The sequence below is a fragment of the Corticium candelabrum genome, chromosome 7, assembly GCF_963422355.1.
Source record: "Corticium candelabrum chromosome 7, ooCorCand1.1, whole genome shotgun sequence".
Classification (NCBI taxonomy): domain Eukaryota; kingdom Metazoa; phylum Porifera; class Homoscleromorpha; order Homosclerophorida; family Plakinidae; genus Corticium; species Corticium candelabrum.
The window spans coordinates 3,533,296-3,548,444 of NC_085091.1; the positions used below are offsets into that span (position 1 = coordinate 3,533,296).

Below are 15,149 nucleotides of genomic sequence, written 5' to 3' on the forward strand. Positions count from 1 at the left end.
ACACACACACACACACACACACACACACACACACAAACACACACACACACACACACACACACACACACACACACACAACTTTGCGCGTACATTTTATACAATATTGCAATGTCTGTCTTTACAATTTTTCAGTTGCTATAATATGCACATTCTTTCCGTTCTGAATATTTTTGTTGTAAACAGTCTAACTAACTATTTTGACAGAATAAAGAGATGATTTGTGGCAAAGGTTACCGTTACAAGGCACTGATGACAAGCTCAGCGCCAAATATTGATAGAGCGCTCACAATACTAACCAACGATTCTCTTTCTCTGAAGAATACCACACAACACCCTATTACACTAAAATCTCTATTCACTGATGACGCAGTCAATGCTGGCAGTGACAAATATTGGAAAACACTCGGAGTGAAATACTTGTCTATTGGAGAAAGCAAAACACTAAATATATCAGTAAGTACTTGAACTAGTTTGTTAATTGGACATCACTACAGTGTAATCGTGCAGACATGCATGACGCATCTAATACAGTGCAGACCGATCAAAGTTGAAAAATCAAATGAGAATTGAACAAAATCACTCCTGCGTCGTAGCACAAAATTGAGAAACAATTGCAATGACGTTATTAGCTTATCATATTTTCAACAAGAAAATGTTCAATAATCTATTTCTAGAATGTGGTTTAATTCAACAAACATACTCCTATACTCAAGGCGGGCATGGTCTGTAGCTGTCGATTAGCCATCTGCATGCATAAGTCTACAATATGGATTAAATTTCATCTTTCGGCAATGTTCTATAACGAAATCGTAGATGAATTTATCGTAGTCAAGGTATATAGCTAGACGAGACCGCTAACTCTTGTCCGTCCCATCTCTAAAACACATGTAAGTTTTAAGTTGTCGTAGTCTATGTAGGCACGTACAGTATAAGGGTAGACTCTGCTCACAACTAGTGGTTACTGTGTTGTGTGCATGCAAGTAACTCTCAAAAGTGTATTTACAATTGGAAAAATGCTATATATAGTATATATCTGTGCCGGCTGCTGTAGAGTTTAAATTGCTATAAATTTGAGGGCAAGTTTTCTGTTTCGAAAGCCTGCATGCCATTAAACGTTACAACATGCCAGCTCCTCTTCCGTGCAAAGTCGCAGGACTATAGGCAGATGCGCCTGGTAAAACAATCCAAGCTCTTCCGCTTGTCGTTTCCAAAAACGGGTCTGTATAGAACACATATCTAGACAGGGACGAGGCTTAGTGTAAGCACTTACTTCTTCCGCTTTTCGTAAAATCAATTCCTGCGCAATTGCGTAAACAAAAGAAATAATGTGGTCGGAACAACATTCGAGTCAAAACACATTTTACTTTGACCAAGGAAGTAATCTAGAAACGGAATGACAATAGTTCTACTATAGTACTCTTCTACTGTCGTTGATCAAATATTTATGTGGTTCCTTTACGTACCACAAAGACGAAATAAGGACGGCATACAGCCACGTATACTGTACAGCCTCATACATTTTTCATCTGCATATTTGAGCCATTGGTCACAAGGGTTTTTCTTGAAATGCTGCAGGCCTTGCACAGTCCTATATCTACGTCTTTATACATTCTCTAGAATCTTCTTCTACAGAATTTTTATAGAAATTCCTCAAGACACGCCCATTGTGTTGAGGTGCACGTGCACTAAAACCCTAGACCCGCACCTGAATTCTATACAAGTGTGCTGTTAAATTTGAAATATAGACAAGAACGTTTGGTGTGTGTGTGTGAGTGTGTGTGTGTGTGTGTGTGTGTGTGTGTGTGTGTGTGTGTGTGTGTGTGTGTGTGTGTCTGTGTGTGTGTGTCTGTGTGTGTGCGCGCGCGCGCGACGTCGTGCCTGACTGTCTCTCTGCCTGCAATGAATAATCTGGCGCACAAACAATCTGGCTCTTACTCTATTTCTTATGACGCTCGATTTGAGTGCTCCTGTTAATTCTTCATATTCCCCGACAGCTGACGCAAGGACCTCCAATTGAGAAGTATTATCTGTTAGGTTTTTTCTAAGAGACCACACCTACTAATTGGAGAAGCCACGGTCTCGTAGAGTTGCATGCTTAGCGGTGTCACACTGGTTGACGCTACAGAGCAAACTAAATTTTCTGAGAGCAAACTATAGACTGCGAATTGTACAGTTGTTTCAGTTACAATTATCTAGTCTTATTTCTGGATATGCAGGCCTACAAGTTTAGAGGAAGCCTGTAAAACGACGGAAGTGCCTGAAGGTTTACGTACGCAGCATGCGTTTACATGCAGAGCGACCACAATGTATTGAGTTTCTCTTGCAACGGCTTGCTAGCAGCTAGACGTGCTGCCTAAACAACAAACGACGTTCATTCTTGGTTGTGTCGAATTGCTAAGCCTATATTTACATTTAAAAGCGAGATGAAACGATCGGCGTCTCTGGTTTGCAACAAGAAACTTCCTGTCTAACAGTACCGATTGTTCTAGGGTCAAAGGTTCTCTTCCACAATCTGCGAATCTAACCTAGTCCAACGAAATGACGCGGAATGTACAAATGCTAGTGTCACATTCTTACTCACCTACACAGCGACCTCATCGAACTTTCCATGTATCCTCCTGCTGGTTCCTGACTCTAGTGATGCTATATAAGCGTCGTCTTCGCGTCTCTGTAAATCAGTTACAATTTGTCAAAGCAAGACCAGTTGGTATTTCAACGTCGAATTGTGGCAATTCAGATGGCAGAATCAAACAACTGTAGTTTTGTCTACTGGGGGAATTGTTTTCTCATTTTGATTTTATTGTTCAGTTTTGGATTCGTTCAAAGAGGACATGGATGTGTAGTATGAAAAATTTCGTTACTTAGCACTTTAATTAATTTACACACACACAACTGTCACATGCTAATTATTATGCTATATTTCCAATGTCTACAAATTTTGTTTCTCATCTACTTAACCTTCGCTATAAAAAATTTTGTTACAAACCTAATTATTTTATTTAATTAACAGAGCAAAAAGATGATCTGTGGCCAACGTTACAAGGCACTGATGGCCAATTCATCGTCAAATATTGATAGAGCGCTCACGATCGAACACGACAACGATTCTCTTTCTCTAAAGAATACCACGAGACACCCAATCACATTAAAATCTCTATTCACTGATGTCGAACTTGTTGATGACGATGTCGATGTTGACGATGGCAGTGCTTGCGGTAAAAAGCACAAAAACTGCAAATTCTGGAAAACACTTGGAGGGAAATACTTATCTTTTGGAAAAAACAAAAAACTATTTATATCAGTAAGCAAATTGAACTTCATGGTTTGTTGACATCAATACAGTGGTCCTAATCAATTTTTGTTTACAGAGTAAGAAAGCGACGAAGTTTTTGTATAAAAGTATCAATAATGGCGGTTCTTCAAATATGGAAACGTTTTATCTTTGTGCAATCTATCAAAACGTAAAGTATCTTGTGTCTCCATCAAAATCCGTGCCTAGCGTGAAACTGCAAGGTGAATGTAAACTACCAAAACAGCTCAAAAAGACGAAAAGATACCAATTTGTAGCTGTCTATTTTAATGTTTCTGATTATCGCTTTAGTGATGAAATAGACGCGTTTTGTCAGTAATTCGTAAATGTTTGATAAAAATAGTGAACTCTATATTTTAGGTTCGTATAGTGTACAATACGTTTGTCAGTGTGACATCAGTGACTTCAGTTCTTGCTAGTTTTTTCGATCATGTGACTGTATCTTTATATGGTTCATATAAATCAACATGAACTCTTCCTAGTTTAGGTCTGTAACGTCTCAACAGTGAAACCGTAAACTGCTTCGCGCTTTCTACCTCCCGCTTTCGCGACGCATTACTTTTATAAACGAAAACCTATATGGCTTCCTGTCTAGCAACAGTGGCCTAGTCTACCCTGTTTACCCAGGCATGTAGGTTGTCCCGTTATAGGTGGGCGTAACTGTTAGCGCGAGTGACTGTTAACACGCGTCACCATTAGCACGAGATCTAAAGGTACCCTTCAGAACTGTGGTTTAATTGTTAGATTATTGATGCTATGCAATAGCACCAGATTTGAATCAGCGAGCACATGTAGACCGCATTATGTCGTTGATATCACCTTTGCTTTGTTAATATTAACCTTTGGCAACCCACTCAGAAAATCCTGGGTACGCGCTTCAACATGTAGCGATTACGACTATTTTAGCGGTGTTATAGGCTTTTTGGTTACGTCGCTTTGCATACGAGTTTATTAATTGCAAGTAGCGCGCCAAGCTACGAAAACGTGCATGGTTTTCAGCTTCTTGCTGTGAAAGAATGGTGTAAACACGACTGCAGTTACAACTGTAGTATCATGTTTATACGAGTTTAGGATGTGCTTGCATATATATATATATATATATATATATATATATATATATATATATAGACAGACCTCTAACGTAAAGCATATTTTTATATAGCACTTTAGATCTTGACACGTTTACTGCATGCAGGCCAAACCATAACGGAACATGCTATACTGTATACATGTCAAGTCTAAACAATTACGAAACATGATAACTATATACGTCTAGCATGTCCATTCAAACTGTAAACCTAAATATATTTCAATTAAACTGTCTAACAGGTTTAGTACAGAAAAGGGATAACGGAGGTGTCGAAACGACGAACGGAGAGCAAGTTAGTAATAAGTATACACAGGTGCTGAGCTAAGCAACTACGAGATAACGCCTTCCTAGAACGGAAGTTTCTTGTCTAGAACGTCCAAAACGGTCACTGAATAACAATTTACGTCTACGCTCCAGATCGCGTCATGTACTAAAACTCGACCAGTCCTCGTGTTGCATAGTTGTGTAGGTAGTTCAAAGGACCTTGTTTACATATCTGTTTACAATTCAAGGAAAATGTCTGTTGTCTGCCTAAACAACTTTAACATTCGTTCTAAGTTAGGCTAAATGGTTAGTGTTCGATTACCGAGGGCGGACTCTTTCAAGCTGCGAGCGACGTGCGTCATGTTCCTGCATGCTCTCACTATGACTCTAGACTTGGCCATCTCAATTTATATGTCATTTAGACATACCATGCTAATTTTTAACTACATCACATCAAATCTTGACCGCGTTTTTCTTCTATCTAGTAGACTGCCCGACTATTAGACGATGTCCGGTAACGGGAGCGTGCTCTAGCAGACCGCATTTTGGACGCTGTAAACAAGAAACTTCCGTTCCAGGAATTTAGACGTTATCTTGTAGTCGCGCTCAGCGGCTGATTACGTACACTAAGTTTCGTCATTTCAACGCCTCCGTTATCTTTTATCAGTTCCAGAACTGCATGCTATCTAGACTGTATAACTGAGACAACTGTCAGTGGACAAAAATTAAAGTTTATGCTCTAGGTAGGTTCGAATGCTAGACGTATCTAGTTATTAGCCTCGTCCCCAGACTCTCTCGCGCTAGTCTTGTCCGGTGCCCGTATGACAATTCCAGGCGCGAGAGAGTCTGGGATCATCCCGCCTACTTCCTGCCATATCTCCTTACTAACTGCTCACTAAGTGTCTCCCCAACGTCATCAACTGTCACCCCCAACGTCATCAGCTGTCACCCCAACGTCATTAAGTGTCCTGTAACTTCAAAATCAGATTAGCGTTAGAACTAACCCAATAAACGTACCACACGGTCATTTTGCGCTTTTTGCTACAGTGTCTAGTCTGCGCGCAAATGCTAATGACCGCATAGGAGATGCACGTGTGAACTACGTAGAGGGTCATCACTCCGCCAATTGAAGATCTCAGACTACAAGGGTAAACGCGACACCCGTCACCAACACTCCACAGACTTACCTTTTCAACATGCTTCAGTTGTCTGCAAGTGCTGGATATGCCACAAACACCAAACAATGGTCCTAGCATCCCGTGTGGTACTTCTATTGGATTAGTTCTAACGCTAACTTGATTTGAAGTTACGGGACACTTGATGACGTTGAGGGGGGACACTTATTGGTCCACTTATAGCAGTTAGTAAGGAAATATGGCAGGAAGTAGGCGGGATTGTCATACGAGCACCGGACAAGACTAGCGCGAGAGAGTCTGAGGACGCGGTTATCTAGTTATCATGTTTCGTAATTGTTTAGCCTTGCCTAGATTAATTAACATTGTATATTTAAGTCTCTAGCACGTTTCGCTATGGTTTTGTGCTGAACATAGTGAAGGTATCTGCTATAGTCTAGATAAACCTCTATATGTTTTACTTTATCAGTCGATCTATACACTGTCAAAGCAAAGGTGTTCTACAAACACCAAATTACATGCAAAGATGCTGTCGCTATACTGACATCCGCAAGGGTGCAGGAAAGCACCACAATCTGGTGTACAACTGTTGCATCATTTCATTGTGCTTAAAACAACCTTCGTTTAGTGTTACCCAAACACCAGAAAGGTGTTTATCTTATTCTTTTGTAGGCTGCTATTAGCACCATTTTCTAAAGGCGGTCTGGAGTCCGCGGCCAACGGTTCTGGCACGTGCACATTAGAATAGATTTTAATACCATTGCTTGTATTTAAAATTTAAACCAAACATAGTGAATCAACGCACTAAACAAAAAGCAAAACACAATTCATCAAACAAAGTTCCTCATTGCAATCCAGCTAAAAACTAGATATCACTGGAGCTGAAATACATCCCAGTAACATGGCATCCAGGCGCCAGTAAAAAGTTGCTAAAGATTGAGGAAAATGTGTATTGAAAACATAAATTACAGCAAGCAATAGCTCTGGAAGGCATATGCTGTTGCTGCACTGAATTTCAAACATGATGATGAGCTCGGATGCCAATAACATGGCTTGGTTTGGCTGGATTGCCACATACAATCAAGTATGGAGCAACTGCAGAAACCTTGTCTAATGTGGACTCTGCATCATCACTTTCATAAGGAGAATACACAAAACGCATAAGGTATCCATATCCAGTGGACCACACATTAAATATGTTCTATATGGCATAAGATATTATTGCATACTTCACAAACAGAATTAATCTACTTAACAAATCTACTGTGTGTGTGTGTGTGTGTGTGTGTGTGTGTGTGTGTGTGTGTGTGTGTGTGTGTGTGTGTGTCTGTGTGTGTGTGTGTCTGTGTGTGTGGCGTCTTTAGCTCAATTGGTTAGAGAGCCCATTTTAAGAACGAAAACATCCGGAACTTTTGGGTCATGAGTTCAAGTATGGGATGGGCATGAGTATAAACGATTACCTGGTCATTAACTGAGGTGGACAAGACCGCTGGCTTGGCAAAACATCATGCAGTATGGGTACATGTGGGCTTGAGGTCCAGTCCTGAGACTGCGCCAATGTGTCTTGGATGCTCTGGCCAATTCCTACGGGTATGTCAGCGCAGCCTAAAACTCGAGTAGCGCTGGAAGCCACCTAGAAATAGGCTGGGGGTGCTATCTCAAGTACTCTACTGAAGTGCGCATCCATTTGTGTGTTTGTGTGTGTGTGTGTGTGTGTGTGTATGTTTGTCTGTGTGTCTGTGTGTGTCTGTGTGTGTGTCTGTGTGTGTGGCGTCTTTAGCTCAATTGGTTAGAGAGCCCATTTTAAGAACGAAAACATCCGGAACTTTTGGGTCATGAGTTCAAGTATGGGATGGTCATGAGTATAAACGATTACCTGGTCATTAACTGAGGTGGACAAGACCGCTGGCTTGGCAAAACATCATGCAGTATGGGTACATGTGGGCTTGAGGTCCAGTCCTGAGACTGCGCCAATGTGTCTTGGATGCTCTGGCCAATTCCTACGGGTATGTCAGCGCAGCCTAAAACTCGAGTAGCGCTGGAAGCCACCTAGAAATAGGCTGGGGGTGTTATCTCAAGTACTCTACTGAAGTGCGCATCCATTTGTGTGTTTGTGTGTGTGTGTGTGTGTGTGTGTGTGTGTGTGTGTGTGTGTGTGTGTGTGTGTGTGTGTGCGCGCGCACACACGTGCGTGTGTGTGTGTGCGCGCGCGCGTGTGTGTGTGCTATTCAAGAGTGCAGAGATGTCACAGCTAGTAACTTTGAGGCAAAGTGTCTATATATGTTGCAAAATATAGATGTACGACAACTGTAGAAAATTTCATACAGTAATAAACACTTGATCACAGCATCTATAGCTGGTATTCGGCGTTTGTATGACAATAGTACATGAGTATGACCTTCATCAAAGCAAGGCACTTAGAAACAGCATAATGCATTGCATTAGTATCAAGATCAATTACCTTCCACATTCATATTCAAAAGATCATATTCATATTTTCTGACTAAGTCATTCATTCTTTTGCCACCTGCCTTCAACTCTCTTTGTCCTTGGTTGAGTTATCTTACATGTTTCAGACCACTTCTCAGAGGGAGTCAACAAGAAAGTCAATTGTTCATGATATCCAAAGGCAATAATACATCCAAGTTCACAAGCTAGGAAAAACATCAACATAATAATTAACTTGTACAAGATGTCACAAGCACAACCAGAGAAACAGACACAGACAGACATGCAAAAACACAAACACACACACACACACACACACACACACACACACACACACACACACACACACACACACACACACACAAACAAACATTGCTGAGTAAATCTGACTAACTGTGATGAATGCAAACAAGACTAAACATTTTGAAAAAATGAGAAAGATGTAGGGTTGCCGTACGAAAAAGAGTAGAAACAAGACCATGTAGGGTGTGCTGTGACATCTTTCATGAATTCACTCATACAGACTGAGCAATACATTATCCCTACATTGCACCATTTTCCAAGGTATCACGTAGTGTTTAGAAAATGGTGCAATGTACGGATCATGTATTGATCAGTCTGTATGAGTGAATTCATGAAAGATGTCATAGCACCCCCTACATCTTCCTCATTTTTCAAAATGTTTTTAATTAATCTTGTAATATACAATGGGACATTGTCACACTATCACATATAAAACAATCTTACTGATAATCAGATATATCAACTTTGACTTCTTGTCGAACTGGTTTCTGCATCTTGCTGGAAAACTGCACCATCATCACCTCCATTGCAGCAAAGCATCTGCAACCAACACACAAGTGTTACCAACAAGTAAACCAAAATCCATTATATCAGTTATACCTGAATTATCAATGTCTTTAAACTCAGCCCCATATCTCTGTTCAAGTTCAATCATTCATTTTCCACCCACTTTGGTTTCTTGCTGCCCCATCGCCAAAATCTTGTGCAAGAATCATTCCACTTCTCCATCATGCTTGCAGTAAAGACTAGCACAAAAATGAGTCCGAACTCTGAACCAAGCTAGACAATGATTCTCATCTGATTATTCTAGCAAATATGTACTGATAAAACCACATTACACGTTAAAAGACATCCCATGCATAAACAGTGTTACCAAGTACATGGTAGCAAGTACTAATAATCAGAAATAGAGTGTATAGGGTTATGTGTTTAAAACTTGAGACAACTGGACATTCGTCAGGGATCAATGATGCAAGCCATGGTTCAACCAGTACTCATCATTTTCTTTCAGGGTTAGGCGAGGTTATGGAGGATTAGGGATGGTTAGATTAGGCTGGTACACTGTTTACAGTTAGGCAGAGCACCCAAATTAGTCAGGGTAAGTGAACCACTCGCCACTAACACCAGCGTCCAAGTAATTAATTAATTAATATGTCATAATTACTATTACTAAATTACATTGCTAGCCATACACTATGTAACTGTTTTCAGTTAAGTGAAACACCCAACTTAGTCAAGGTAAGTGAATCACTCGCCAATAACAGCAGCATCCAAATAATTAATTAATTAATATGTCATAATAACTGCTACTAAACTATATTGCTAACCATACACTATGACACTGTTTTCAATTAGGTGAAGCACCCAACTTGGTCAAAGTAAGTGAACCACTCACCAATAACAGCAGTAACCAAATAATTAATTAATTAATATGTCATAATTACTGTTACCAAATTATATTGCTAACCATACACTATGACACTGTTTCAGTTAGGCAAAGCACCCAACTTAGTCAGGGTAAGTGAACCACTCACCACTAACAGCAGCATCAAATTAATTAATTAATTAATATGTCATAATTACTGTTACTAAACTATATTGCTAACCATACACTATGACACTGTTTCAGTAGGTGAAGCACCCAACTTAGTCAGGGTAAGTGAACCACTCACCACTAACAGCAGCATCCAAATAAGACAATTAGTTAAGGAATCATAACAATACATTAGAACACTGTTTTCAATCAGGTGATGCACCCAATCTAGTCTCGACAAGTGATTCACTCATCAGAAATTGGAGTGACATATTTGTTGCTGTTCTAGTAGGACAAGAATTGCTTTAAACATAATTAATTAATCTGTATAAATTCCTTAGATTAACTAATGAAATAAATTTAATCCTAATTGAAAATTTAATAATCTATTGATTAATCTACTATTTATACGTTTATTTAGTCTACTAACTCAATCACATTGGGCCACTCCAATATGATTCTTTGTTTCCAATTTCCCGCCAGCCAAAATCCTGCCACCCAGGATTTCTCTGGGGGTTTTCATATTAATATCAATAATATTGATCTGTTTATATTAATATCAATATTATTGATCTTCATAACTGTTTTTATATCAATATCTAGATTAATATTGATATTAATGGTTTAATTGATATTTGATATTTACTCTCATCTTTGTCCGCTTCGGCTGACTGTCAATTCGAGACTCCGCTCCGAGGGGTCCATCTTCAGCAGCTGTAGGCCCTGTTACAAACTGCGACAATGTTAACTGACGCTTCAGTCCTGACTGGCACGTGTAGCAGTGAGAAGACAGCACGTTAGACACGTGCTACAACATAGCCTCGAATTCCCAGACATCTGTGTACCGTAGCGGTAACGTCCACCTCTAGGGGGGTTTCCGGGCAACCTGGAAACATGCCTGCGTACGCCACTGTAATAAGGTTTGGTTACCATTCACAGCGACCTGATTCAAGCCTGTTGCTATCTCATAGCATCAATAATTTAACAATCGTCTAAGTAACTTAGTTAAACCACAGTTATGAAAAAGATACCTTCAGCACTCGCGCTAACAGTAACGGTGACTCTCGCCTCTTGGGGTTCTGGGTAACCTGGAAACATGCCTGGGTATACCGGGTACGCCACTGTTGCTATATGCCATGCCCAATAGTTTTCCGTTTTACGCCACGAAAGCGGGAGGCAGAAAGTGCGAAGTGGATATCTATAGCATGCTTTTACGATTTTACTGTTGAGATTAGAAGTTATAGAAAAGTCCAGGTTGATTTACGTCAACCATAGAAAGTTACAGTCACATGCATGATCGGAAGAACCAACGAGAACCTCTAGACTGATGTCGTACTGACAAACGTCTTGACGTGACGTTCTATAGACACTATTGAACTGTTTGTATTTCAAATAAGTACACTACAGAAACATTACTATCAAACCTTAATAGAGTTTAAAAATTACTGACAAAACTCGTTTATTTCATCACTAAAACGAGAATCAGAAACATTAAAATAGACAGCTACAAATTGGTATCTTTTTGTCCTTTTGAGCTGTTCCGGTAGTTTACATTCACTTTGTAGTTTCACGCTAGGCACGAATTTTGATGGAGAAACAAGATATTTTACGTTTTGATAGATTGCACAAAGATAAAACGTTTCCATATTTGAAGAACCGCCATTATTGATTCTTTTATACAAAAACTTTGTCGCTTTCTTACTCTGTAAACAAAAATTGATTAGGACCACTGTATAATGATGTCACCAAACCATGGAGTTCAAATTACTTACAGATATATAGAGTTGTTTGTTTTTTCCAAGAGACAAGTATTTCCCTCCAAGTGTTTTCCAGAATTTGCATTTTTCGTGCATTTTACCGCAAACACTGCCATCGTCAACATCGACATCGCTATAAGCGAGTTCGACATCAGTGAATAGAGATTTTAATGTGATTGGGTGTCTCGTGGTATTCTTTAGAGAAAGAGAATCGTGGTCGTGTTCGATCGTGAGCGCTCTATCAATTTTTGACGATGTATTGGCCATCAGTGCCTTGTAACGTTGGCCACAGATCATCTTTTTGCTCTGTTAATTAAATTAAATAATTAGTTTTACAACACAATTTTCCGGAGCGAAGGTTAAGTGGATGAAAAACAAGATATGTAGAGATTGGAAATATCGCATACTAATTACCATGTGTACAGTTGTGTGTGTGTGTGTGTGTGCGTGTGTGTGTGTGTGTGTGTGTGTGTGTGTGTGTGTGTGTGTGTGTGTGTGTGTGTGTGTGTGAATTAATTAAAGCGATAAGTAACGAAATCATTCTTACTACACATCCATGTCCTCTTTGAGCGAATCCAAAGCTGAACAACACGATCAAAATGATATAAAAATTTCCACAGTAGACTAAACTACAGTTGTTTAATTCTGCCATCTGAATTGTTACAATTCGACGTTGAAGTACCAACTGTTCTTGCTCTGACCAATAGTAGCTGATGAACAGAGATGCGAAGACGACGCTTATATAGCATCCTAGGACCCTAGAGTAAGGAACAAGCAGGAGGATACATGGAAAGTTCGATGAGGTCGCTGTGTTACTGAGTAAGAATGTGACACTAGCACCCGTACACTCCGCATCATTTCGCTGGACTAGATTAGATTCACAGATTGTGGAAGAGAACCGTTGACCTTATTAGAACTGTCGATCCTCTTACACCGGAAGTTCCTTGTTGCAAAGCAGAGACGCCGATCGTTTTATCTCGCTTTTTAAATGTAAATATAGACTTAGAAGTTCGACACGACCAACACAATGAACGTTGTCTGTTGTTTAGGCAGCGCGTCTAGCTGCTAGCAAACCGTAGCAGGAGAAACTCGATACCTTGTGGTCGCTCTGTACGCATGCCATGTACGTCAAACCTTCAAGCACTTCCGTGGTTTCACAGGCTTCCTCTAAACTAGTAGTCTTGTATTCCAGAAATAGAAGTGCAAGTGAAACCCTAGCAGATGGGACTTCCCAATTGGGAGTCCTAGCGTCAGCTGTTGGTAGACTCGTACCCAGTCCTCCTCCTCGCGCACGCTCCACGTGTTTTGGCACGTGCTTTTTGTTACAATTGCCAGGACACACACACACACACACGCACACACACACACACACACACACACACACACACACACACACACACACACACACACACACACCGAACGTTCTTGTCTATATTCTAAATTTTACAGCACACTTGCATAGTATTCAGGCGCGGATCCAGAAGTTCACTATTAGTCTCTTGCACAGCCCCTCTTAACGCGCGCGCGAGGAGAGGAGAGAGGGCGGTGCCCGCACGCGTCTGTAATCCAACAGATAATTGGGAACGGAAGGAGTGACTTACGCCTGACGTCCTCTTTTTAGCACGAGCACACTATAGCAAACGCCTGCCTCAGGTGATGGCTAGCTATAAGGTCACTCGACACTCTGTGAAGTTGAGACGTCATGCGTTTGCATGCGCATTGTTCCGTAGAGCGTATCTAGCAGATCATGTAGTTCACTGAGGAGATCAAAAAGTAGCAGTCATTCTCTCATACAAGGGTAAGAGCTTGAAATTCAGATGGCAAGCTAGCGCGGAATGCGTCAATAGTCAAGGTAACGTGCGTTGTATTGGCGCAGCATCATATAGGTTTTACCTCGTGATCATAAATAAACTGCGAAACTTCCTGGGTCTGGTGAGTCTGGTTGTCTGTATAGTCTGTAGGGTCACCTCATCGTCATCACGTAACTTCTAGCCTGTGAGTCGAGACCTAGCTGCGCTAACCGTAACAACTTCCTGGGTCTAAGGTCTACGGACCGATAGAGTAGTGTCAACTCTGACTATCAATACATGTACAACGTACGTCACCTTGACAATTTGAAAGCGCTTACGGCATTTGCATTCCGCGCTAGCTTAAGCTTGCCATCTGAATCTCAGGTTCTTACCCTTGTATCAATGCATGAGGGAATGACTGTTATTTTTCGGTCTCCTCAGTCTCAGTCCTCTTCTAGTGAACTACATGATCTGCTAGATTCACTCTACGGAACAATGCGCATGAGAACGTATGACGCTATTCACTGCGTGTCGAGTAACATAATCGCTAGCCATTACCCGAGTCAGGCGAGTGCTACGCGTGCTAAAGAGACGGCGTCAGCTTTAGTCACTTCTTTTTCGTTCCCAATTATCTGCCAGACCCTCTTTCGCGTGCGGGTACGGCTCCTTCTCCGCTTCTCGCGCGCGTTAAGAGGGGCTGTGAGAGAGACTAGGGATTCACCCGCTGGCTGGTGCACCCCAACCCAATAGGCGTGTCTTGATGAATTATAAAATTCTATAGAAGAAGATTTTAGAGAATGTATAAAGACGTAAATATAGCACTTTCCAAGGCCTGCAGCATTTCTGAGAAAACCCTAGTGACCGATGTTCAACTAAGCAGATGAAAAGGTTCATGAAGTTACCGTATACGTCGCTGTGTGCCGTCTTTACCTCGTCATTGTGGTACGTAAAGGAAACACATAAATATTTGATCAGGGACAGTAGAAGAGTACTATGGAAGAACTATTGTCATTCCGCGTAGGGATCACTTCCATGGTCAAAGTAAAAAAGTGTTTTGACTCAAATGTTGTTACGACCGTATGATTTCTTTGTTTGAGCAATTGCGCAGGAAAATATTTTATGAAAAATAGAAGAAGTCAGTGCCTAAAGCTATAGACTAAGCCTTGTCCCTCTCTAGATATGTGTACAGTACAGACCCCTTTTTGGAAACGACAAGCGGAAGAGCTTCGAGTGTTTTACATGTCGCATCTGCCTATAGTCCTGCGACTTTGCACGGAAGAAAAGCTGACATGTTGTAACGTTCAATGGCATGCAGGTTTTTGAAATAGAAAACTTGTCCTCAACTTTACAGTAATTAAGCTCTATAGCAGCCGGCACAGATATATAATATATACAGCATTTTGTAATTGAAAATACACTTTGAGAATTACTTGCATGCACACAAACAGTAACCACTATAGTTGAGAGCTGAGCCTCATGCAGTACGTGCCTATCTATCAGCTTAAAGCTTGCGTTTCACA

The 15,149-nt window shown here is 40.7% G+C and overlaps 1 protein-coding gene and 1 long non-coding RNA gene across 2 annotated transcripts; one reads left to right on the top strand and one right to left on the bottom strand.

Moving 5' to 3' along the window:
• The first annotated feature begins 422 nt into the window (after positions 1-422).
• Positions 423-3,783, top strand: LOC134182719 (uncharacterized). Its single transcript, XM_062650151.1, has 3 exons — positions 423-453; positions 3,011-3,301; positions 3,369-3,783. The coding sequence occupies exons 2-3, from the start codon at positions 3,020-3,022 to the stop codon at positions 3,627-3,629; spliced, it is 543 nt and encodes a 180-aa protein (XP_062506135.1). The 5' UTR covers positions 423-453; positions 3,011-3,019; the 3' UTR covers positions 3,630-3,783.
• Positions 3,784-8,068: 4,285 nt separating this feature from the next.
• On the bottom strand, positions 8,069-9,724 carry LOC134182643 (uncharacterized). The gene is made up of 3 exons (XR_009970375.1): positions 9,149-9,724; positions 8,993-9,088; positions 8,069-8,451 (listed from the first exon to the last, which is right to left on the bottom strand). It is a non-coding gene; the product is annotated as an uncharacterized LOC134182643 (long non-coding RNA).
• Positions 9,725-15,149: the final 5,425 nt, after the last annotated feature.

What these genes read in the sequence shown, in the direction of transcription:
- LOC134182719 (XM_062650151.1), top strand. Translation starts at nt 3,020, where the DNA reads ATGATCTGTGGCCAACGTTACAAGGCACTGATGGCCAATTCATCGTCA. An exon ending in ACAAAAAACTATTTATATCA is followed by an intron (nt 3,302 to 3,368) that starts GTAAGCAAATTG and finishes TTTTGTTTACAG; the next exon opens with AGTAAGAAAGCGACGAAGTT.